Raw genomic sequence first — 22,636 nt, 5'->3', positions numbered from 1 at the left:
ACCCTGCCCCCCCCCCCTGTCAGGTGTATGTGGGCCTGCCTCTGGAGCACGACACCTACTACCCCGGCCCCGTGTGCTGGCGCTACCTGTCCCTGTCGCTGGCCGGCAAGAGGCCCTGGGCCAGCCACCGCGCCGCACTGGACGGGTTCGCGGGTGAGGGAGGGGAGGGGCTAACGTTGAACCAATCCCGTAAGGAAACAGTCGCGCGGCAAGGAGAACTGCAGCTGTATAAGCGAGTCGTTATACATCACCGTATGTAGTCGGGCGGGCTTGGGCAGTGTAGCGGCAGGTGGAAGGAGCAGTCCAGAGCAGCTCCGAAGTCATGTCAGCAGTGCGAGCCGCGCGCGGACCCCGTCGCCCAACTAATTGCAAGGTTATACTAACATACTCACCTGGATGCGAACGAGGGGAGGGGCGTGGGGTAGGAGGCAGGGAGGCAGGGAGAGAAGGAGAGCACTTGAGGTTGCAGACGCGTGTAGCTGTGGTCCCAACCCCTACCGGAGGTGGTTGTGGTTGTGAGTCGTGGCAGTGGCGCGGTGGGTCCGACGCCGAGCCCCAACCCCATCCCACACGTCCATCCGCCTCTTCACTCCACCCCCCCCCCAATCCTCCCACCCCACAGCCCAGTCGCGGCGCCTGGCCGCCAAGTTCAGAGCACTGGGTGCGCGGCCCGCCTCGGACGCCTCACTGGGCGGGGCGGCGGGCGAGGGGGGCCAGCAGCAGCAGCAGCAGCAGGCGGGAGCAGGAGGGGAGGCGGGCGCGGGCGGCGGCGGCAAAGAGCGCGTCGGGCCGCAACGGTGAGCTAGTTACCTCTCGGCACCTCTGCCGTGCGACCGCACCTGCTGCTACTGAGTGCCGGTCACGGGGTTTGTATTGTTCACTGATTACGGGGTTGGGTTTTACATAGCCGCTTGCAGGTGTTCGCGGGCGTCTTGGGCTCGTGGGCTCACTTCATAAAGCGAACGCAAGCGAGCGCATGACAACAACTGAACACCCAACACCGTATGTTCACCCCCCCCCCCCCCCACACACACACACGCACACACACACAACACGCAAACACGCAGGTGTGCAATGTCCGTGTCACCCGGCCGCCGGAGACGAGCAGCCCCCGCCGCCGCGCCGCCGCCGCCGCCGCACCCGCTGCCGCCGCCACCCACTGCCCCGCTGCCCGGCGGCAGCCCCGCATCCCCCACCCGCAACGCACCGCGCCGGCTCCCCACACCGCCTCGCACCGGCACCGCACCCACGGGCGGCGGCGGCCGGGGCGCGGCTCATTCGGGGAGTGCCGCCGCCAGTAGCACCAGCTGCAAGGCAGCAGCTGCTGCAGCTGGCGGCGGCGGCACCAGCATCCCAAGCTCGGCGGGAAACCCTCCTCGCCACGCGGCGCCGGAGCCTGCAGATCCAAGCCGCACGGGAGGCGGTGGCGGCGGCAGTGCAGGGGGTGCTACAGACGGCGGCAAGGCAGGAGACGCACATGCTCCTGAGCCGCCGGCCGCTGCGGGCGCCGCAGCGGGCGGGGAGGTGCCGGGGCCAGGGCCCGGCCGCGCCACAGAGCTTGCGGCAACAACACGTGGCGCAGGTGGGTCCGCAGCGGAAGCAGAGAAGCGTGTGGCAGCTCGAAGAGCGGCGGCGGGGGCGGCGGCGACTGGTGGCGGCGGCGGCGTTTCTGCTGCTGCTGCTGTTGTTGGCGGCGGCAATCGGCGGTCTCGGGCGTCGGCTCGCCCGCGCCGCTCATCAGACCCTGGAGGAGGTGGGGGAGGTGGAGGCGGTAGTGGTGCCACGGCGCTGGCGGCGGCGGCGGCATCCAGTCGGCGGGCGCACATCAACAAGCAGAACGGGCGGGCGCAGGCGCGGCAGCTGAGGCAGCAGGTGAAGGCGGAGGAGGCGCGGGCGAGCAGGCAGATGAAGGGGGGGACCGCGGCGGCTGCAGCGGCGGCGGCAGCTGCCGGGGCGGAGGCAATAGCAGGGGGGGCAGTGGTAGTGCCGGGAGGAGGCAGGGCTGTGCACGCGGGGACGGAAGCAACAGCTGGGGCTGGAGTGGGCGAGGCTGCAGCAGACAAGGCCGAGGTGGCGGGGGAGGAGGGCGAGGAGGACGAGGAGGAGAGCGAGAGCGAGGAGGAAGACTACCTGAGTGACGGCAGTGAGGCGGCCGGCAGCAGCGACAGCAGGGCGCTGTAGCATTGGAGCCTTCGGACCCTGGATTGCATTCTTGCAAGCGGGCTGGGTGGCGCTGGTGAGCATGCCAATGCCTATGAAGCGGGTGGAAGGGGTGATGTGGGCGGGACTGTGCAAGTGATTCGGGTTCCGCAATCTGCACGGACGACACACGGCAGCCGTAGCTGTGGGGTACCGCACATTGGCTGCCAGCATACTCTGCGGTTGCTGTTGTAGACTAAGGCGCCCAGAAAGCGTGCGGGCGGGCCCCCGCTGGTGACACGGAGGCTGTGGGGATTGGCCTGGCCCGGAGCGGCAGTAGCAGATTGTGGTGGTATGTCAAGGTTGCAATCTGCTAATTCAGCATCACAATTGATGTCTTGATGTCTTTCTGTTTGGGTAATACACGGATATTTCTCGCAAGCCCTCCGCTCTGACCCTGGCGAACAGCCCTGAATTCCCCAAGGTAGTTACGCCCATTGTTTGAACGGCTGCATTCATTATTCATGCTCAGTATTTATGCTTTATAAGCAAGCGTTAGGGGGCCATCGAGCCCTGCGTGGCGCCAGAAGCTTGGGCCCACCCTTACTCGGCACGCGATTCACGTCTAGTAGTAATTTATGGAAAGAATACTTGACAAGAACTCAGCGAGCAACGAGTGCCAGCGGCCGTGTGAACGGCCAGGCCATGTCCGGCTCGTCGCGGTTGCTGGTTTACGAGGACGAGCTTGATGATGAATTCACGGGTTTGGCGGTAAGGATTGGTGGTGAGGGCACAATACGCACGGCTGGTACACGAAGTAGGAACCGGCTGCTTACGGTGGGGGATGGATGATGCCACGACACAGCCACGACACAGCCTGTCATTGGTCTCCCTCTCGCCGCTCCCGGCGGCACTGCCCTGATCCCGGCCGAGCAGGACTCCGCCGGCCTCATGACCGTTGCCGGCTTCGGCAGCCTGCTGTCAGGTGAGGGGCCGGGACCGTCAGGGCAGGCTCACATCTCGGAGGGTGTGTACGGCATGGCACGGTGGCTTGGCGTCGTGCGGCTGCTGTGGAGGGTGTGCGCGGCGGGGCATCTGCCCTGCACAGGTGTCTGTGCCTGGCCTGTTGCATGGCACTGACATCAGGGCGCTCCCGGCCGCAGAACGGAGCGCGCGCTTCACCTTCCCCAACCTGGTGAACTTCCGAGCGGGCCAGGTGCGGGGGGCTGTACGCCTGTGAATACCAGCCCAAACTAAACCAAACCAAGCTAAACTAGCGGAGCACAGGCGGAGGCGTTAGTTGCAAGCGATAATATTTATGGGAGGGGGCCGAGGCGTCGTGGAGCAGCAGGGCGAGCGGCGCCGGCGATAAGTGTCGCCGCCCGGGCGGGCTCGGTGGCGCGCACAACAGCACAGGACAGGCACGCAGAGACGACAAACAAAACCCACGACTTACCTGGCGACCAGCCGGGGGGTAGCCGTCCATGTAGAACGGAGTGGCTACATCACAAGTTTGAAGTGCCAATGTCTAGTGCGGGGGGGTGCAGAGGCACAGTTTTGCGGCGGTTCACGCCACGGCGGCTGGTGCCACGCCACGGCGGTGCCTGTGGCGCTGCGGACGTGGCGGGCGGGGGGGGGGTGGAAGTTGTAAACACCAGCTTAAACTAAACCAAATCAAGCTGAAACGAGGGGGGCACCTAGGGCCGCCGTACACGCGGGCGCGTGCGCGTGCTCGCCGCCGCTCATTTTTCCACCCGCCCCTCCACGCACGTCTGCACCGGCTACACAGATCCACGGCTGGCGGCGTGTGTTCGCGCACACCGCGGATGTCTTCTTCGTCCGCGGCATCGCCCGGCCCGACACGGTGCGCGGTGCCGCACCTAGCTTGCCGTACATGTGTGTAGGGGGTTTCATACTCTATCCCCGACAAACCGAAGGGATTGGTTTCACGTTTGGCCATTTCCAGAGGTTTTATATGCCACGGTGAGGACAGCGGCCTTGCGTTGCGCCGGACAGCGGATCGTCGGCGGCGTGCACCAGGTCATGCCCTAAGCCCCCTCCCTTCCTGCCGCCTCCACGCTGCCCTCAGGGCGAGGTGGCGTCCCTCAGCGTGGAGCGCATCACGCCAGCACCCCCCTCCACCTCCTCCCCAGCCTCCTCCTCCTCCTCCTCCTCCTCCTCCTCCTCCTCCTCCTCCTCCTCCTCCTCCTCCTCCTCCTCCTCCTCCTCCTCCTCCTCCTCCTCCTCCTCCTCCTCCTCCTGTGCCGACGCGGCTCCCTCGGCTCCCCTGGTGGTGTCCCTGTTCGAGGTGCCGGCCACGCGGGACTCGGTGGCCGCCTTCATCGGCCGCGAACACGAGTTCCGCTTCGTGGCGGTGCAGCCAGCCGACCTGGAGGGCCGCGCGCTGGGGCGCAAGGCGGTGAGGCCGTGACCGGAGGGCTGGACGGGGCTGCCCGTGCTGGTGCTGATGGTGCTGGTGCTGGTGGCAGCACCGGTGGCGGTGATAGTCGTGGTGCCGAAAGCGCGTGGGTTCTGGGGCGCTGGAGGAACAGCACGATGGGGGCTATGACGCTGTGTACCGTACCTCATTGGGTTTTGCGTGTGACACGCGCCGCCCACAGCAGAACTCTTCCTTCCAAGCCCCTCATGCTTTGGGCCCCCCCCGTCGTCCGCAGGTGGTGTGTGCGGCCAACACGGACGCCGACTACAAGGCCATGCGGTGCCCGCCTCAGGAGTGGGAGCGGCGCTGGGGCGTGCACGGCATTCAGGTCCGTGTGCTATGTGTGTGTGTGTGTGTGTGTGTATGTACGGTGGCGTCAACCAATGCAATGTTGAGCATGCTTCTGCCTTGCACCCTTCCTTCTTTCCCACGCGGCCGCCACCGCTGCCAAGGTCGGCCGCACCCGGCAATCCACCTGCCCGCCCACCCCTGCAGGCCGTGTGGGGCCGCGGCGACGTGCTGCCCTGCCGCGCCTACCTGCGCCACTGCGTGCTGGCGGCGGCCTCGCTGGGGCCAGAGGCGGAGCACTCCTTCCTGCACGCCACCTACCTGGCTGACAGGTGCGAAGGAGGTGACAATGACGGCTGCCGCCGACTGTGGGACTGTCGGAGTGGCGGGATGAGCACGGGAGAGCGGGGGGTGACGGGAGGACAGGACATGCCTGCCCAGGCCTGCCAAGAGCTGCGGCGTCATGGCACAGTGGCTGCTGCAGCATTGCGCCGCACGAGCGTGCACCCAGCGTCTTGATTGCAATCCGACGCTCTGCACACACACACACGCAGACACTTACACACACACACACACACACACACACACATCTGTGGCCGTAACTCTGCATCGCATACACTGTCCTACGCGTAATATTTTCCTTGTGCTCTTTAACACACGCACGCAGGCGCACCACCATCGCGCAGCACCTGGCTCGTGACCCGACCATAATGGAGGAGCAGCCGCCGCCGGCGCTGGCGGAGAGGTACAATGGCTGATGCCCGCGAGGCGCGTGCGGCGGGGCGGGGGACGAGGCGTGGAGGGGCCGGGGCGTGTGGTGGTGGCGGTGAGGCGAGGCGCGCGCGGCGGGGCGGGGTGGGGGCGGCGGAGGGGGCGGGGCGCTGTTGTGGTGGCGGCGGTGGGGCCGGCGCCGACCTGTGTGGGCCGCCTGTGCAGCTGCGCATCACAGCGCTGAGCTATCAGTGGAGGGGGGGCAGTGGAGGCCGTGTCGCGTTCCACCGCTTACGGACATGGCACAGACAAGACCAATGCGTGATCAGGGCGGTTAGGCAACACGGTGACCAGCACATTGACCTGTGGCGCACACACACACACACACACACACCCTTTATGCGCACACCCGTGGACCTTTCGTTGTTATGCGGCTTTTTCATTACGTGGTAGGGCCGCCGACCCGAGTGAAGTGGTGGAAGTGCTGGCGCCTGTGCTGGCGCCACTTGCTGCTGGTGCGGTGCGGTGCGGTGCTGTACGAAAGGATGTTGCATTTGGCAGAGAACGAGGGGAACGTAGACAGCGGAGAGCAGACTCGCGACACTGATTCCTGCATTTTCTGGTATTGGTCGATGACTTTCTCGCTGTAAGCGGCTCCACGTAGTCCAGGAGCTGCAGCCCTCGGGCGGAGACGCGCGTGGCGCTCTTTCCGGCCTCGCAGACTCGCACTCCTGCACGTCCGCGTCTATCTGCGCCTGAGCACTTCTCGGAGATTTCATCTGTGGAGGCTTTCACCTCACATACGGCCGCACCGTGTGCCTTTTGTGTGTCTGCTGTGGTTGCCTTCGCACGTCGTTCCACTCTACCTAGCCTGCCACACAGTCAGACTACACCTGTATTACACAGAGAGCCGGACGCGAAGTTGGTGCGGGCGCTTTGGGCGGGCGGGGCCTTAGTAGTGTGCTATCCTGGTTTGGTGGCGTGTTCGTGCGTGTGCGCCTGCGTTTGTTCGTGCGCCGGCGGTTGTTGCTGTGCAGTAGCTGGTCTGCTTTGTTGTGGAGGTCGGTTGGCTGCTGCCTGTGTGCCCCGAATTACGTGGGGCCCATGCCCGGTTTGCTGCGGGTTGGTGCGTGTGTGACTGCGCGTGGTCGTGCGCCTGCAGTGATTCCGGTGTAGTCGCTTTGGACTGCTTTGTTGCTGGGTCAGTTCGCGCGGCCGCTTGGTTCTGTTCCTGGCCTGCTTGGGACCCGGGGCCCGGCTTGCAGTGTTTTGGTGCGGGGGAAACGGCGCACTGATGTGCGTGTGTGCCTGTGGAGGTTTCCCGTTCTCGAGGTGGTTTGGGCTCGCGTGCGGGTTTCCGCTCTGTCCCCTGCGTCTGTTTCTTGCCGTGTTATGTGAGTTTGGTTGCTTCATTCGCCTTTTTTTGGGGCCCTGGTCTGCCCTTGCTTTGCCCCGGAGGGATGCCCTTGGGTTTCGGTGGCTTGTGCGGTTGTCCCTGGTGTTTTGCTTGCTCGCTTTGCAGGTTGTGTCGGTGTGGTGCTGCGCCTTCCCTCCCTTCTCCTTTGTAACTACTCTCTTAGAAACAAATACAGGGCTACTGTTGGCTTGGCTGATGTGCCCAGCTGTGGAGCCAAGTAAGTGGATGTTTCCACCCCTGAGTTTCGAGTCAATTCTGTAAGCGTCCCTTGGCATCCGCGGAGCGTTTTGATGCTTACATATGGTATCGAGACCGAATAACGCACTCGAGCACCTGATCACTGCTCTAAAATGCGATAGACCGGCAGGTCGCAAGGTCGATCCGCGCTTCCCACACTCTTCGATCTCGATTGTATCAGACGTGATGCAAATCTCGAGGTGCTGAGACAAGTCGCGCAACTCTCGTAAGCCGATGACGCTGGCTATAAACAATGCTGTGCGCTTGTACGCGCCTATGCCCTATGATTCGGCGACCGCAATAGGCCGGCGCTGGGATCCGAGGACGGCTCCCGTCCAGAGGGGGGGGAGTGTAAGCGTCCCTTGGCATCCGCGGAGCGTTTTGATGCTTACAAATTCCCCAAGCAAGGACTTACTGAACACGCCACTGCGTGAGACGCCCAGCCAGCAGAAGATGCACACGCACGCACCAATACCGTATTGATGTTACAAGCAAGGGCCGTGGCCCGTGTCAGCATGCATTCTTCCAGTCCATGTCCGCATGGTGGAGTCTTCTTCCTGAATATGTTCTTGCATTATTGTGTCCAGCATCTCCGTCACGCGTCCCCAGCTCAAATCTAAACCTCAAACTTTCAAACTGACAAACACCAAACCAAAACAAATGCAAACACAAAACCGCAATATGTGCGCATGAAGCGCTATGTACATGCAAATGGATGCGATGGGACAGGTGAAGGGGTGTGCACACGCGTGTACCGTATCGGTGCATGCCACTACCGTATCTTTACCGCCAAGCACAAGCTATCTTCACCACTGAACGCCACCACCAATGCTGCTGCCGCGTGCGTACAGCGGGCTCCAGGACCAGTCGACCTGACGCGGTGCGAGCGGGGCCGCCGCCACGGGAAAGGGCCGCAGGGGCGGCTGGGGGTGCAGGCGGAAACCATAGCTACCCAGGGCCGCCGCCAGCAGGCACGGGGCCGGGTCAAACGCGCCGAAGGGGTCGTAAAGCCCTTGACGAGACGCCGGCACGACGGGCGCGGCGGGCTTGGGGTTGAAGTCAATGGTCTCGGGAAGCTTGGGTGTCGCGTAGGGGCTGGGTGAGCCCACAACGGGGCTGAAGGCGCGGGAGGTGCGCGAGCTCCCGCCGGCGAAGGCGGTGTCGCGCTGCGGCCACCTGTGGCAGCACGAACGTGAAGGGGGTTGCGGTTGCGGTCAGCGACAGGCCCATCGCAGCGATGACTTTTGCATGTCTCATGGCCACGCCAATCTTATGGCACGCCGATTCTAGCCCGACAAGGCTGCCTAGGAGCGAGCAAGATGCTGACAGGAGCATGCAACCAAAGGGTGGTTGCGGTCAAACTCATCCCCTGCCTCTGGGGCCGCCTATTTCAGCATCTACACGTCACGAATGGCCCCAGACGAGCGGCCAAACACCCGATTACGAAGCGCGACGCAGGTTGCCGGTCCATCGCGAATGACGACACCCGTCGCCGCGTCGGCCCCTGCTTTGGCCCTGCCCCGCGTTCGCACTCACCAGTCAATGCGGGCGTCACCGGTCATGTTCAGTGAAGAAGGAGCAGCCATCGTGAATGTAGAGAGCGAGTAAAAGTTTCAAGGGGTCTTTTGATATAAGCGAGTAGGCGCTAATGAAGCTTGAATGTTTGGAAAAGGGCTGTAGGCTATTTATAACACGAGCAAGAAAGGACAGAACGGGCCTTTGTATGGGAAGTTCGCCAGGGAGGGTACGGCGAGTGCAAACTGTCACTGACTCGTGCCCGTAGCGCGCGTTACTGACCGCGCGAAAACCCGCAAGACCCGCTGCGCGGCTTGCACGCGGGCACTGCTCTTGTCATATGCAATAGCCAGTGGCGTTCCGGGCGAGCTGGCTCGGGCCGGGCACCGAGTTCCCAAGAAAGAGTAAATGTAGCATTTGAATGGCGGGCGGCAGCGGTTTGCCCCTGCCGTGTCAGCTTCGCGCAAGCGCGGGCGCGCCGCTTGCACTGCTATCGATGGCTGGCCCGGTCACATCCCCGCCTGCACGGGCGCCACACGGTTTGAGGCAGGCCCGACGCGGGACATCCCCAAATTTCCCAGCCTTCCCCGCTGGCCACCAACGGTCGCCGCTCCTGTCTTGTCCTTACATCCCATTCGCGTGTTTGCCTCCTCGCGGGGCAGCCCCGACTCTTGGCACTGCGCGACTGGGCCAGGGATTTGCGGGCGGGCCCGAAGCAGCTGGGCGTCCCCACGTTCCTGGCTCACCGACGGACACGGACGGACACCCACTCCTCGCCCGTCCTCTTGCCGTCTTGCGACGCTGTAGTTCCCTTGTGTTACCGCACTAGGCGTATGCGTGTTATACCCAAGGCATACAGTGCCCTCCACGGTAGCGAGGCGCCCGCATGAGCCTGCCCGACTTCCGCATGAGCCTGCCCGACTTCCGGCTTACAAACAGCAGTATCGCCGCAGCCCCGCACAATCAGCCTCTTTGTACAGTAGGTCGCTTCCGGTAAAGCATTCACAGATACCCCCGCAACCTCACGCACACTCTCACTGTCAGACACATATAGGCGGCGCATCTAGTGGGCGCACACACGCCATGACATTCCGTGGCTAAGCAGCGACCTGGCTGCACACACTCGCATTCCCCAACGGCGCCTTCCCGCCCTTGAAACCACGCAGCTGTGCCTCCTGCAGGCTGCAGCCGTCGCTGCCACAGCCTCAACTGGCACCTACGGTCTTGCTGAGGCTCTACCTAGTACCTACCCAAGATGCCGCCCAAGCCGTTCAAGAATGTGCGCCTCGCCCAGCAACCCTTGTACCGCATCGCATCGATGCCGGTGCCCCCGACCTCGCAGTGCCCCTCATACACGCAGCCCACACGGCCCACACAACCAGCGCCTCCACGTGCGCTCTAACCAGCATTCGCTGCTCGCCCCACCCAAATTCCCCCCTCCTGAACGTGTCTCTCAATCGGCCTTGACTGCCTTGAAGATGGAGTACACAAACCACAGGCTGGCGGCGAAGCCCAGCGTGCCCATGGCGTAGTAGAAGGCCAGCACGAACAGCGACATGTAGCACAGGTAGATGAACACCGGCAGCGCGCCCGACAGCGTGGGCAGGCTGGAGGCCATGAAGCCCACCGCGTACAGCCCGATGTACAGCGACACACTGGCGCCGCGGCTGAAGGAGCGCCACCTGCATGCGTGTGCGGGCGTGGGAGGGTGTGCGTGTGTGTGTTAGGAGAGTATCAAGAAAGAGGATCGAGCCGTGTGCGTGTGAATGTGTTAAAGAGCACAAGGAAAAGTTGCGCAAAGACAGTGTATGCGATGCAGCAAAGCGACGGTGTGAATGTGTGTGTGTGAGATAGAGCGTGTGTGTGTGTGTGAGAGAGCGTGTGTGGGGTGTGTGCGCGAGGGTGTGAGAGAGCGAGGGGGGGGTTACGTTCATGATTGTTGAAGAAGTGAAGGCGTAGCCCAGAAGGGGCGTGGGGCATGGGGTGGGGCTAGGGAAAGGAATGGCATCAACGCATCTCCGGAAGCCGTAGGTGAGAACCGGGAGAAGTGCGCAGGAAGAGGAGGTATGCACCGCGACCACGGCGGCGCGTGGACAGCCACTGCTTCGCTCCGCACTTCCATGCGTCACGCCTAGCCCTGCCCCACTCCATCCCCAACCCCACCAACAGCAACCCAGCCACAACCCTAATCCCCTCCCCGCCCCTTGCCTCCCCTCCAAAACACACACGCCACCCACCACCAGTGGTAGTCCTCGGCGCACAGCTGCACGTAGGTGCACAGCACGCTGATCTCGGCGTTGATGATGCAGGTGAGCGCGCCGATGAGCAGCACGAAACCAAACAGGTAGTAGAAGTAGCCCAGCCACAGGCTGGTCATGGCGAAGTACAGCTCGATGAACATGGTGCCGAAGGGCAGCACGCCCGCAGCCAGGAACAGCAGCGTGGGGTTGGCGGCCAGGGGGGCCGGCGGCACATGGCGCGGGATCTGGTTGGTCTTGACGGGCCAATCCAGCAGCGGCATGCGGATCTGCGGGGCGGGGCGGCAGAGGGGCGAGGCCGTCGTTGGTGAATGCAGGGATGGCGTAGGGGTGCGTTCCCTGCCCCCTCCCTGCCTGGCGTCAGGGCTGCTTTCCAGGTCGCCAGCTAAGTCGTGAGTTTTACTTATCGTCTCCGCGTGCCTGTCCTGTGCTGTTGTGCGTGCCACGGAGCTCGCCCGGACGGCGACATTCATCGCCGGCGCCGCTTGCCCTGCTGCTCTATGGCGCCTCGGCCCCCTCCCATAAGTATTACCGCTTGCAACTAACGCCTCCGCCTGTGTTCTTAGCTTAATTTGGTGTAGTTTGGGCTGGTACTCACAACCGTACAGCCTCATGAGTCCTTGCAACTCACTGCGTACCCTGCTCCGTCCTGTTTAGCCTGCCTCCCTCCCCCTCCCCCATCAACCTGTGATTTAATCACTCCGTTCCCCATGAACGGCAAAACCCACTGCTCCCTCCTCCCCCCGCACGGCCAGCCCCCCCCCCCACAAACACAAGCTCTCACCGCCATCATGCCGCCCAGGAAGGTCAGGGGCGTGGACACCAGGAACCAGGCCAGCACCAGGCTGAAGTACATGCCCAGCGGCACGGCGCCCGTGGTGCCGGTGCGCACGATGGCCAGGTTCAGCACCGTGAAGATGAGCAGGTTCAGGCCGGGGTAGTAGAGCGACACGCGCGCAGCCACGCCCTGGCAGCAGGCGCGCAGGACAGCGGGTGTCCGGTGATGAGTTGAGGGAAGAGGGTGTGCGTGTGTGTGCGTGTGTGTGCACGTGTGTGTGCTGGCCCGAACATGAGTTAGGGAGGGCCCCGCCCCGCCCCGCCCACATCTGCGCGCAAATCCTCGAGCACAGCGCGCCAATCCTTCCTTTACGAAGCACCCGCGCGCATGGATGGTTTACCACGTCCTCGGACAGCGTGTCCTGGTGGCATCCGCCCTTGTCCCCCGGTCGGTCCCCGCACCCTGTCCCGTACCTGCCCTCAAACCCCCTGCTGCCGCCCGCGTGCCCCCGGCCCCCATCCCCTTCGCCCCACCTGCCAGTTGTTGAAGGAGCGCTCCGCGAGGCCCCACACGTACACCGCCGCGAAGCCCGCCAGGCCCGCCAGGCACACGAAGCACAGGATGCCCACCGTCAGCAGCGCGCCGCGCGCCGCCGGCGACAGGAAGCCCAGCGCCGCCAGCACCAGCGTCACCAGCGAGGCCGCCAGGATCTGGACACCCGTGCCCACCTGCGGCCAGGCAGGGAGGGAGGCAGCGAGGGAGGCACAGGGTGGTGGTGGTGCACGGTGCGCGTGTCCGGACGTGCACGTGTAGGTCAGCCAGGCGGTCAGCCCAGCAGTGGACGCAGGGGCGTGTGCCCACCGCAGCCCCGCACCGCGTCGCGTGCACCGCGCGTTGCCAGATGAGCCCACGGGCCGCGCCCCGCTTCCTTTACCCCACCCCACCAACACGTGCACTGCCACCTCGCTGCCGGCACCCAACTCCGCGCCGCACGTCCTACCCGGCCAACAGACGAAACCCCCGGCCCAACAAAGGCTCCCCCTCACCCGCACTGCCAGCGAGGCGCTGTTGGCGGGCGGCCTGAACACGTCTCCCGCCACCAGCTTCCAGCCCGCCTCCTCGCGCGAGTCGGGGCCGCCGCCGCCCTCCACCACCAGCGCCTCGTACTTCTGCAGGTCGCGGCGCACCGTGCGGACCTGCGGGGGTGGTGATGGTGGTGTATGTGTGTGGGGCGGGGACACTCGTGAGTAGTTGAATAAGTGGTAGTCCGTAAACAATTTTGCAGGAACAGCAGACGGTGGGCCGGCGGGGCGCCGGGCGGACGGAAGGACAAGAGAGGAGCGCCCGGGTAGAATTGCCTGAATGAAGAGATTGTACGGCACACGCGCACTGCGGCCCCAACACCCGTCCAAATGATTCGCCTGCTACTATGGTATACTGCCTGCTGTCCCGCGTGTCTCCCTGCCGCACCCGCTGCCTTGCTGCCACCAGCGCTGCCTCCCTGCCGCCCCCGCTGCCTGCCTGTCCCGCCTGTCCCGCCTGCCCCGCCCTGCTGCCGCTCTGCTGCCTGCCGCCCGGCGCTCACCAGGATCATGCCCACGATGGTGGCCATGACCAGCACCACCAGCAGGCTGTTCACGATGGAGAACCAGTGCACCTGCAGCAACACGACAGGACGAGGCAAGGAGGGAGAGACACAGGGGTGAGTGGGGAGAGAGAGGACAGGGGAATGGGGCGTTGGAGGCGTGGCGGCGGCTAGGCAGCCCCTCTCTCTGCGTCCCAAGCTCCTCGCCGCGTCGCGCACTCAACAGCGTACCACCCACCCATGTCCCGCATCCCCCGCCCGTCGCCTTTGCCCCCGCCTGTCGCGGCCCCGCTCCGCCCACCTTGCCGCCGGGCATGCGCAGGTATGCGTCCCAGCGCGAGGCCCACTTGATCTTGCTGTCCTGCCAGTACACGTCGTAGGTGTACACAATGTCCGCGCCCACAACAATCTCCTGCGGGGGGCGGCGGCACGGAGCGGAGGGGAGACTTCAGCGCAAAGCCAGGGGGGCTAGCGACCCCATGTGTCTCAAGCCTAGCTATCCCGTGGCTCGGCATGCACAACCATGCACGCGCGCGTCCCCATGACGCAGTCGGCACGGCCTGCTGCACACACACACACACACACACACACACACACACACACACACACACACACACACACACACACACACACACACACACACACACACACACACACACACACACACACACGCACGCACGCTTGCGCACACGAGGCCACCGCCAGCGGCAGGGCGCACCTGCGGCTTGATGTGGGCGTTGTCGTCGACGCCGCACACGATGTCCTCGATGTCGTGGCTGGAGGTGCGGTGGATGGAGCAGGGCGACACCTCGAAGCCCACCACCATGTAGAACGGCGGGTCCTCCGTGTCGTCGTCGCTGGCAGCATCAGCTGCCGCGCCTGTGCTGGAGGAGCCCGAGGAGCTGGAGGAGGAGCTGGAGGGGGAGTCGGCCAGCAGATGGCGGTGGGCGTGGCGGCGCGCGTCCAGTGAGTCCAGCGCCATTGATTTAGCGTACGTCTCACGCGCTGCCGTGTACTCGCCTGTAAGCCCGGAGGGGGCGGGGGAGGGGGGTGCAGCCGGCGCCAGTCGAGGAGCAAGAGGAGCAAGGGCGAACACGGGCACCACAGGCGTGGAGCAGACGAGGACGGACCGCCGCCATGTCCTAACCCATGTCACAGCGCGGCTGCACCCAGCCGGCCATACAGTCCACAAGGTGGCGTATCAGCCGGCCTCCTTGCGCCCTGCGTCCCACACGCGCCCTTACCGTGCGTCATGTAGACCAGCACATTGAAGACCAGGTGGTTGTTGATGTAGTACTTGCCGTCCTGCTTGTAGCCTAGCTCGAAGCCAGGGCGTAGGAACTCGTTCTTCTGCGATGAGTAGGTAGGGCAGAGCAGGGAAGGCAGGGTGCAGGATTGAGCAGGCGAAGTGGGCGGCGCGAGGTGCAACTGCGTGAGGGCTGGCAGCTAGAGCGCTGCGGCCCGGTAGGCTGCTGGACATGGGGGTGGTGGCCACATAAGCTTCGCCTCGCGTCGACACCCGAGCTGTGGCTCTGGTTTTCATACGAGTACAAACATGCCACCTGCCCCTTCATCCTTGGAAGCAGCAGCAGCTGTTGCTGCTTCGATGGTGTGGCGCTGGAGCTGCCGGCCATTCATGCCTGGCTTGATCCTCGCGGCGGCGCAGGAGCGCCGGCGTCAGCCGACCGGCGGCCAGCAGGACCCCGGAACCTCTGTCTCCAATACCTGCCATGACGCGGCTGCAACTCTAGCCTGCCTGTTCGCGCTTGCTATGCTGCTGTTGATGTGCCGGGCCTGCTGGGCGCGTGGCCGCTCTTGCACACCAGCTCCGCTGGGGCCTTTAGAGTCCAACATCCGCGCGACGTGCTCCGCCCGGCAGATGCGGCGGGGCGCTGCGCCCAAACCACGCGGTGCACTTCTAGAAGCGGCTCCTTGGCTGTTGCCGCTTTCCTTTATAAGAGATAAAAACTATCACCACCACCATCAGCCCCTCCACACCCCAGGCCTCGGCACTCGGCCTGCGCCGCGCCCTCCCCTCCCGCCACAAGGCCGCCTTCCGCCTTCCCGCCTTAGCCCCACGCGCACCTCGTCCAGCAAGTCGTACACGGTGACAGGAAGGTTGTCCAGAATGAAGTTGACGCGGTAGCGGCCGTCAATAAGCCGCTTCAGCGTCTGTGGATGTTGGTGTAGATGGGGCGGGGTCGCGTGTGTGCGCAGGTTGCGTGGCGGTTCAGGCACAATCGTCAACTCGTGCGTATCCCCGGAGTGGCGCTGCGGCGTGAGTTTCACTGGCAGCGGCAAGAGGCGGACGGTCCCAAATGCCCCCAAGATCGTTGATGCACTTGGCGTCAGCCCTCGGGCCCCCGCCATCTCAAACCCATCCGCAGCTGCAGCATCCAGCCGCCAGCCAGCCAACCAGAAAGCCAGCGAGCCCCGATCGCAACTCCAGCCTACAGCCCGCATCCCGACCGCCACCGCCGCCATGTGCACACCTTGACCTCCTTCTCCGTCAGCTTGCCGTATGAGCCGCCCGGGCAGGCCAGCACGCCCGTCTGCTTAACCTGTATGTACATGTGCACAGCGCGGGCAGGAGCGGGGGACCAGCATTCGGACCGCAGGCAACGAGGGACTGGTAGCAACCCGGGCGCCGCAGTGCACTGGGGCAGCGCCGCTGGCGCATGTCCGGCTCCCAGCAACGCAGCTCCAGCCCTGACACGTCACCTGAACCCCACCGCGTTTCCTCCCGCGTCGCCCCGTCTCCCCCATCTCTTAGCCCCACCTTCATGGTGAAGTTGTACACCGAGTTCTCTATCCGAATGCCCTCCAGGATGGTGCCCGGGTTGGCCGTGTTGGCGATGCGGTGCACGCCCTCCTTGGGCTTGCAGAAGGGCATGGAGTAGTACTCGTAAGGCAGCTCCGTGTCAAACGAGGTCAGCGTGCTCACGTGCACTGCGCGGGCAGGCACCGGCCGGGCATCAGCGCCGTGTATGCTTAGCGGCATATGAAATTGGTGCTGGTTGCATGGCGCCTGACAGGCTGAGTGAAGGCAGCAGGCGTATGAGCCCGAGGACGGCCGGCGGAGACCAAGGACAAGAGCGAGCAAGCCAGCGCAGGGCCGGACGTGCCAGGGGGTGTCAGCCTGACGCGCTCGGTCGCCACTTGCGACAGGGCGCTCGACGCCAGCCCGGCCTCGCTGCCCACACATTCTGCCTCAGGAAATACATGACACTGTCGCACTCTCCAACGACATATGCTCGCTCGTATCAACAAGTTCCGCGTCCCGATCACTGTTGCACACGACTCGGCTGTCCGCAGACAGCTTCCCAAGCCCCGTCGGTTCCTGCGCGCTTACCCTGGAGGGGATCCTCAATCCTAAACTCCGCGGGATACGTGCCGGGCACATAGTATGCGCGCGCCAACGAAGCCAGAGCCAGCGGCAGCAGGGCTGAGAGCAACGCTCGGCCCATCTTGCTGCCTTTGCTTAAGGCAGCTCAAGTGCACCCCAGGTCTTCTAGAGAAGCCCTCGTGCGCTCAGGAAAAATTAGACCAATTTTGAAGCGACAGTCCAAGGCGTAAGACTCTCGTGTTATCCTATTGCAAAGTTTAGTTTGCACCGAGTTCAAAGCAAGTGGACATCAGACGTATTGAGGACAGTGAGCGAGGCGATGGCCGGGATTGGAGTGCTACCCGTTTTTGTTATATGATCGCCGGTTGACTTCTTCAATATAAGTAGGACATAACCTTAAAGCGCTATTGCAAGCTACCTGCTATCCTGACAGGTCCCGGCCAAACTGCAGCGAGTCTGTGCACGCCAACGTAATCCTGCTGCTGGCTGCATTTACAAACACAGTAAAAACACTTTATCGTTCCTAGCTGCCTCCAGTCCTCGCCGCGACGCCAACCACCCGCCAACGTCCCTGGGGACTGCTGTGCAGTCGTGTGCCTGCACTGCTGCTATCTGAAGGAGCCTCTGTGCGTTAGTTGGAGGGAGACACTTTGAGGCTGAGTGCTCGTGATGGCGTCGTCCGCGAGCGCAGCACCCACCGGCGAGGTGCCGGACAACGCCAACCAGCGTGAGTTCCTCAAGGGTATACCGAGCAGGGTGCAAACAGTACGGCGTACGCTGCCGCGGCTCTCAGACACAAGCTGGGACCCGCGTGAAAGAAGTGGTGCCGCGGGCCAGGGACCTCCGCGCTGCACGGCACACAGCCACCATTGCACGTCTCACAGCGTGCACAACATGTGGCACTCCTGTCGCCGGCTGCTCCTGCTGCCTCACAGCTCACGCAATGCACACACGTGACCACGCGCACACACGCACACACACTGCAGACTGCCCAGGCACCGCCAGCGACCAGGCGGGCAAGTCCGCCGCCTGCGCCGGCTGCCCTAACCAGAGCATATGCGCCACTGCGCCGAAGGGGCCGGACCCAGGTGGGCGGGTGGGCGGGCGGCGCACGCTGCAGCACTGCAAGCCTGGTGTGTTTTGGAGGAAGTGCTGACGGCTCTGGATAAGACAACGGCAGGCTGCTTGCCTGCACCTGTCCAAGAACTGTCTGCCATGCAAAGCAGGCTCCTGCAAACCTCCGCGGCGGCAGCCCAGCCGCCAGCCTACACGCTGCCTTGCCGCAGACCTCCTCACACGCTCCCTACCACACCCCTGCACACACACCTGCACAGACCTGGCTGCAATTGCGGCACGCATGTCGCGCGTGAAGCACAAGCTGCTGGTGCTGAGTGGCAAGGGTGGCGTGGGCAAGAGCACGGTGTCGGCGCAACTGGCCTTTGCGCTGGCGCGGCGCGGCTTCGAGGTGGGGCGGTGGCGAAGCGCGCGTTATTAAGAAGGAGGAGGGGCTAACGTTGAACCAATCCAGTAAGGAAACAGTCGCGCTGCAAGGAGGAGGGGCGGGAGGATAACTACTGTAGCAGGGCAGAGGCGGGCAGCGGCGGGCCTCGGGCTCCCCAACGTCTGGACCGACTCTCGAATAGCAACACGCCCCTGTTAAGGGCTTTATGTTGTGATGTTCACAATCCCCTCCTTGCTAACACACTCCTGCATTCCTGCCTGCCTGCCTGCCTGCCTGCCTGCCTGCCTGCCTGTCTGCCTGCCCGCCAGGTTGGGCTGCTCGACATTGACATCTGCGGCCCCAGTGTGCCCAAGATGCTGGGGCTGGAGGGGCAGGAGATCCACTCCTCGGGCGCTGGCTGGAGCCCCGTGTACGTGGAGGACAACCTGGCGGTCATGAGCATTGGTGCGTGTGGCAGGGATGGTGGGGAGGGAGGGTTGTAGATACCAGCCCAAACTGAACCGAACCCCATGCAAAAGAGCGAGGGGTGAGCGTGATCATCCCGCAAACCAGTGCAGAGAAGGTGGTGAGCTCTTCGGTCTTGCGCATGTGGGCCGTGCTGACTGTAGCCGCCTTAGGAACTGCCACCCAGGCTCAAACAGACGTACGCACGTCCTACCTAGCAATGCGGACTAGGCACACGTTTAATAGAATTAATACGCACCTGGAAGACATCAATGGAGACCGGGCGCCGAGGAGGGGACCAGCGCCAGGGCGGGACGTTCGATGTGCAGAAGGGAAAAGGCAAATGGTGTGAGCGGAAAGGGGGGCCGGAAAGAGGAGTGACGAGGATTGCGATGACACCTGCTCCTGCCCCGCACACACTCACAGGCTTCATGCTGCCTAACCCCGACGAGGCCGTCATCTGGCGTGGACCACGGTGAGGGCGGGGCCTCAGGAGGGCGGGGTAGTGCTGCAGTGGTAGCTCCTAAGAGCGAGGCCAACGCAGTGGAGCGCCCGCGCGCTCGCGGTGTTGCTCTCCTGTCAGCTGCCAGCTGCCGTCCCCATCGTATATGATGTAGCTTGACTAGCAAACGTCCCACGTATGGCAGCAGCGCACCAAAGTGCCCTCGCTTCCCGCCCAGCCCTCATGCCTCCTCCTCCCCAACCTCCTTCCCCCTCCTGCTCCCTCAGCAAGAATGGCCTGATTAAGCAGTTCCTCAAGGATGTGGACTGGGGCGAGCTGGACTACCTGGTGGGGGGGGGGGGGCGGAGAGGAGGGAGGGTTTGGGTTGGGGCGGGGAGTGTTCGGTTAGGAAACGGATCAGGGCATACCCTTACGGTACATCAGCCTTCCGCTTCTTACCTGAGTCTGGTGTCCCCGTTCTTTCGCGTGCATATGCGTGGAATGGAAACCGGCCCTTCCGTTCTGCCGCGCAGGTGGTGGACGCGCCTCCCGGCACCAGTGACGAGCACATCACCATCACACAGTGCCTGCAGGTCGGGGGGTTGGGGTTGGGGTTGGAGGTTGGGGCGGCAGCGGATATGGTAGTATGTGTCTAATACTAATAGGGGTTCCAACCTGTCTGCCGGCTGAACCAGGCACCTCAAATGATTCGTCGTCTATTCAACAGGGTGCGGCGCTAGGCGATGGCGGCAGTGGCGGCGCGGCGGCAGTGATTGTGACCACGCCGCAGGATGTGGCCATCATCGACGTGCGCAAGGAGGTCAGCAGCTGGGGCCCCCGGGGAGGGGAGGCGGGGGGCTGCAAAGGACCGCAAGGCCGCAGGCGGATGGGAGTGGGAGTCGGGGGCTTGGACGCGCGTTGCGTGCTGCACGTGCGGTGGGGGTCAATACACTTGAGCAACTGTCAGAGTCCTACTGCCAAGTCTAATGCCAACGTGCCTTGCACGCCCGGCCCCACATCTGCGCCGCCTCTCCCCCTCGGCATAGGTCAACTTCTGTCGCAAAGTGGGACTGCCGGTGCTGGGTGTGGTGGAGAACATGGCGGGCCTGGTGCTGCCAGTGGAGCGGGCGGCATTCAGCGCCGTGCGCAGCAAGCGGGTGCGTGGAGGGTGCGTGGGACTGCGTGTGTGCACAAACGAGTTCCGCCGCCCTCTGGCCGCACATTCGGGTGCACGTGCGGCGGCGGGGCGTTGGGCTAGGTAGGAAGTCTGATAGGGGCACGAGGGCAGTGTGCGCGCGTGATGTCAGGGCGGGCCAACGCTGGTGTAAATCGCACTGCTCTTGACATTGCCGCTTGCATGCCCAAACACAGGACGGCGCGGCTGGGGCTGGGGCTGGGGCTGGGGCTGCCGAGGCGGCAGTCGAGGAGGAGGAGGAGGAGGACGTGACGGCCGCAGTGCTGGCGCTGTTGGCGGAGCGCTTCCCGGGGGCGCAGCTGCGGCTGCGGGCCGAGGTGTTTCGTGAGGGCGGCGGTGCGGCGCGCATGTGTGCCGACATGGGTGTGCCGCTGCTGGGCCGCCTGCCGCTGGACCCAGGTCTAGGCGCCGCAGCGGACGCGGGCCGCAGCGTGCTGCCGGAGGCGGCTGGGGCGGCGGGGGCGGATGCGGTTAAGGGAGGGCTGGAGGGCGTGGCGCCTCAGGCGTGCATTGCGCCGCTGATGGCGATTGTGGGGAAGGTGGTGGAGCAAACGACGGGCGCGGACGGGAAGGCAGCGGCGGCGAAGTAGTGCGAAGGACTTGAGGGCGGTGAGTCGTGTCGGGAGGTTGTTCCTGTGGATTGTTGGCTATTCGGGCGGCGCTATGACAGCGTGGTCGGCCTAGGCTAGCTCCTGACATAGCTCCTGACACAGCATTCCCTCCTGACAGTCAGGGGCGGCAGGGGCTTTCTCAGAGGATAGCAGGCATGTTCTATGGCTTGAGCTGGCGCATGACGGACGTGTTACTGCTTGTTGACTGCTGGTAAAGTCAGCTGACGTTACCGCTAACTTGAGCCGCTACGCAGCCTACGCTGTGGGTGTTCCTCACTGCTTGAATTTGCTCGAGTCTCCGGCACGTTGGCACGTATTGGCAAGGGCTTCCCTCGTTCTCGTGAAAGCTGTCTTTCAGGCGCCAACCGCATTCCAGGTTAGCACATTGCTGCTGAGACTGTTGAGACATCCGCTCAGTGCCCACCAGCCTGCCAGTCTTGGCACAGGCCACCCCACCGCACACACGACTCCCATGGACTGCCGCAAAGAGCTGGACCATGCCAGCACGACAGGGCCGCGCCATGCCGGCCACCGGCCAGGGCTGCCTGCCTACATACACCACACCCGCCGGTCACCCAGACCACAGCTGCCCTTGCTTGCTGACTCATGCACATGCTGTGCGCGTGCGGCTGATGACTGTACCGCTTCTGCTCCAAAGCTCCCAAACCCAACCCCAGACACGGATTCGAGCGCAACACCATCCACGTTACATGCCCACGCCCGAACACGCCACGGTGTCGATCCTGCCTGCTCTGGGCTCTCCCAAACCTCCTCAAAGTCCTTGTGCATGAAAACACTGCGTGCATCGATGTCGAGCCCGCAAGCGAGCAACTGGAAAGGGGCCCCTGCGGCCCAGACTACGCATGGACGAGAGTGTCCAGCACCCACCCACATCACCAACGCTGTGGTATAGGAAATACCGAGCTAGTCTAAAGCTGGCACCGAGGGCGGTCGACTCCACGGGGAAAATTGGAGCGACCAGCGCCACAATGAGCACCACCACAATCTCCTCCAGCACGCCTCTGCACTCCACGGACGACCCAATCTCTGGCTGAAAACTACAGCATATCTCTCAGGTGGTCGCCCGGGCTCCAACGGCTGACATTGGTCGGACTGCAAGCAGGGAAGTCGCCGCCGCGAGGGGCGATGCTCCTCCACAATCCAGCCCCAGCCGCTGCTGCGCTGTGCTGCTTAGACCTTAACGGCATCCTTGGGGACCACAACCTTGGCCACCTTAGGCTCCATCACGTACGCCTTCCGCAGCAGGTTCTCCACGGTCTCCGAGGGCAGAGCGCCCTTGGCAAGCCACTCCTTAATGGCAGGAGCGTTCAGGTTGGTCTCCTTCTTCAGGGGGTCATACCAGCCCAGGTACTCCAGCGGCTCGCCGTCCCTGCGCTTCTTGCTGTCGATGGCCACCAGGCGGTAGAAGGGCAGCTTCTTGCGGCCGAAACGCTGGAAGCGCAGAGCCACGCGGTTCTCAATCACAGTGGCAACGCGAGCCGGGCGAGCCACGGCCACACGGCTGCTGGTGAAGGGCTGGATGCTCCCAAGAGAGCGCTTGGCAGAAAGGGCCTGCATGGTTCCACAGCCTATGTAAAATGAGGTTGTAGAAATAGAAAAGCAGGCAAAATGGGCTAGGGACGTCGCCGTGTGAAGTCTCGCCCAATTTTCTGGCCCGCAGCGCGATTGAGCCCATGCCCATCGCTGTCGAGCTTCAACTCTTGCGCGAGCACGCAAAATGGTAATGTGTTCTCAAGCCACAATTCGT

General features: G+C 63.9%; 6 protein-coding genes across 6 annotated transcripts; 3 read left to right on the top strand and 3 right to left on the bottom strand.

The window, feature by feature from the left end:
* Positions 1 to 215: 215 nt before the first annotated feature.
* On the top strand, positions 216 to 2,521 carry CHLRE_12g494252v5 (uncharacterized protein). Its single transcript, XM_043067974.1, has 3 exons — positions 216 to 421; positions 623 to 797; positions 1,068 to 2,521. The coding sequence occupies exons 1-3, from the start codon at positions 397 to 399 to the stop codon at positions 2,179 to 2,181; spliced, it is 1,314 nt and encodes a 437-aa protein (XP_042917937.1). The 5' UTR covers positions 216 to 396; the 3' UTR covers positions 2,182 to 2,521.
* A 54-nt stretch (positions 2,522 to 2,575) lies between these two features.
* On the top strand, positions 2,576 to 7,268 carry CHLRE_12g494250v5 (uncharacterized protein). Its single transcript, XM_043067973.1, has 8 exons — positions 2,576 to 2,910; positions 3,076 to 3,124; positions 3,303 to 3,355; positions 3,929 to 4,003; positions 4,229 to 4,558; positions 4,815 to 4,907; positions 5,075 to 5,199; positions 5,535 to 7,268. Exons 1-8 carry the CDS (start codon positions 2,845 to 2,847, stop codon positions 5,623 to 5,625), a joined length of 882 nt encoding a protein of 293 aa, XP_042917936.1. The 5' UTR covers positions 2,576 to 2,844; the 3' UTR covers positions 5,626 to 7,268.
* Positions 7,269 to 7,277: 9 nt separating this feature from the next.
* On the bottom strand, positions 7,278 to 9,125 carry CHLRE_12g494300v5 (uncharacterized protein). The gene is made up of 2 exons (XM_001700479.2): positions 8,769 to 9,125; positions 7,278 to 8,408 (listed from the first exon to the last, which is right to left on the bottom strand). The coding sequence occupies exons 1-2, from the start codon at positions 8,816 to 8,818 to the stop codon at positions 8,039 to 8,041; spliced, it is 420 nt and encodes a 139-aa protein (XP_001700531.1). The 5' UTR covers positions 8,819 to 9,125; the 3' UTR covers positions 7,278 to 8,038.
* A 234-nt stretch (positions 9,126 to 9,359) lies between these two features.
* CHLRE_12g494350v5 (uncharacterized protein) lies at positions 9,360 to 16,980 on the bottom strand. The gene is made up of 13 exons (XM_043067975.1): positions 16,721 to 16,980; positions 16,148 to 16,317; positions 15,861 to 15,929; positions 15,454 to 15,540; positions 14,613 to 14,718; positions 14,087 to 14,388; positions 13,670 to 13,780; positions 13,369 to 13,440; positions 12,830 to 12,979; positions 12,317 to 12,511; positions 11,790 to 11,972; positions 10,985 to 11,274; positions 9,360 to 10,429 (listed from the first exon to the last, which is right to left on the bottom strand). The coding sequence occupies exons 1-13, from the start codon at positions 16,833 to 16,835 to the stop codon at positions 10,201 to 10,203; spliced, it is 2,079 nt and encodes a 692-aa protein (XP_042917935.1). The 5' UTR covers positions 16,836 to 16,980; the 3' UTR covers positions 9,360 to 10,200.
* Positions 16,981 to 17,095: 115 nt separating this feature from the next.
* On the top strand, positions 17,096 to 21,311 carry CHLRE_12g494400v5 (uncharacterized protein). Its single transcript, XM_043067976.1, has 10 exons — positions 17,096 to 17,441; positions 17,701 to 17,802; positions 18,049 to 18,179; positions 18,485 to 18,620; positions 19,047 to 19,095; positions 19,350 to 19,410; positions 19,596 to 19,655; positions 19,790 to 19,882; positions 20,109 to 20,219; positions 20,434 to 21,311. The coding sequence occupies exons 1-10, from the start codon at positions 17,384 to 17,386 to the stop codon at positions 20,845 to 20,847; spliced, it is 1,215 nt and encodes a 404-aa protein (XP_042917934.1). The 5' UTR covers positions 17,096 to 17,383; the 3' UTR covers positions 20,848 to 21,311.
* Positions 21,312 to 21,562: 251 nt separating this feature from the next.
* Positions 21,563 to 22,555, bottom strand: CHLRE_12g494450v5 (uncharacterized protein). The gene has a single exon (XM_001700477.2). It carries the CDS (start codon positions 22,444 to 22,446, stop codon positions 22,060 to 22,062), a length of 387 nt encoding a protein of 128 aa, XP_001700529.1. The 5' UTR covers positions 22,447 to 22,555; the 3' UTR covers positions 21,563 to 22,059.
* Positions 22,556 to 22,636: the final 81 nt, after the last annotated feature.

This window comes from Chlamydomonas reinhardtii, chromosome 12 (genome assembly GCF_000002595.2).
Source record: "Chlamydomonas reinhardtii strain CC-503 cw92 mt+ chromosome 12, whole genome shotgun sequence".
Lineage (NCBI taxonomy): Eukaryota > Viridiplantae > Chlorophyta > Chlorophyceae > Chlamydomonadales > Chlamydomonadaceae > Chlamydomonas > Chlamydomonas reinhardtii.
This window is presented reverse-complemented; position numbering and strand designations above follow the sequence as displayed.

Coding starts and splice junctions, on each gene's coding strand:
- CHLRE_12g494350v5 (XM_043067975.1), bottom strand. CDS start 16,835: ATGGGCCGAGCGTTGCTCTCAGCCCTGCTGCCGCTGGCTCTGGCTTCG. Junction 13,781..14,086: donor ACGCCCACATCAAGCCGCAG/GTGCGCCCTGCC, acceptor CGCCCCCCGCAG/GAGATTGTTGTGGGCGCGGA. Junction 12,512..12,829: donor GCGCCTCGCTGGCAGTGCGG/GTGAGGGGGAGC, acceptor GCCTGGCCGCAG/GTGGGCACGGGTGTCCAGAT.
- CHLRE_12g494252v5 (XM_043067974.1), top strand. CDS start 397: ATGCGAACGAGGGGAGGGGCGTGGG. Junction 422..622: donor AACGAGGGGAGGGGCGTGGG/GTAGGAGGCAGG, acceptor CCCACCCCACAG/CCCAGTCGCGGCGCCTGGCC. Junction 798..1,067: donor GAGCGCGTCGGGCCGCAACG/GTGAGCTAGTTA, acceptor GCAAACACGCAG/GTGTGCAATGTCCGTGTCAC.
- CHLRE_12g494400v5 (XM_043067976.1), top strand. CDS start 17,384: ATGGCGTCGTCCGCGAGCGCAGCACCCACCGGCGAGGTGCCGGACAAC. Junction 19,883..20,108: donor TCATCGACGTGCGCAAGGAG/GTCAGCAGCTGG, acceptor CCCTCGGCATAG/GTCAACTTCTGTCGCAAAGT. Junction 20,220..20,433: donor GCGCCGTGCGCAGCAAGCGG/GTGCGTGGAGGG, acceptor GCCCAAACACAG/GACGGCGCGGCTGGGGCTGG.
- CHLRE_12g494450v5 (XM_001700477.2), bottom strand. CDS start 22,446: ATGCAGGCCCTTTCTGCCAAGCGCTCTCTTGGGAGCATCCAGCCCTTC.
- CHLRE_12g494300v5 (XM_001700479.2), bottom strand. CDS start 8,818: ATGGCTGCTCCTTCTTCACTGAACATGACCGGTGACGCCCGCATTGAC. Junction 8,409..8,768: donor GGTGACGCCCGCATTGACTG/GTGAGTGCGAAC, acceptor GTGCTGCCACAG/GTGGCCGCAGCGCGACACCG.
- CHLRE_12g494250v5 (XM_043067973.1), top strand. CDS start 2,845: ATGTCCGGCTCGTCGCGGTTGCTGGTTTACGAGGACGAGCTTGATGAT. Junction 3,356..3,928: donor TGAACTTCCGAGCGGGCCAG/GTGCGGGGGGCT, acceptor CCGGCTACACAG/ATCCACGGCTGGCGGCGTGT. Junction 5,200..5,534: donor GCCACCTACCTGGCTGACAG/GTGCGAAGGAGG, acceptor ACACGCACGCAG/GCGCACCACCATCGCGCAGC.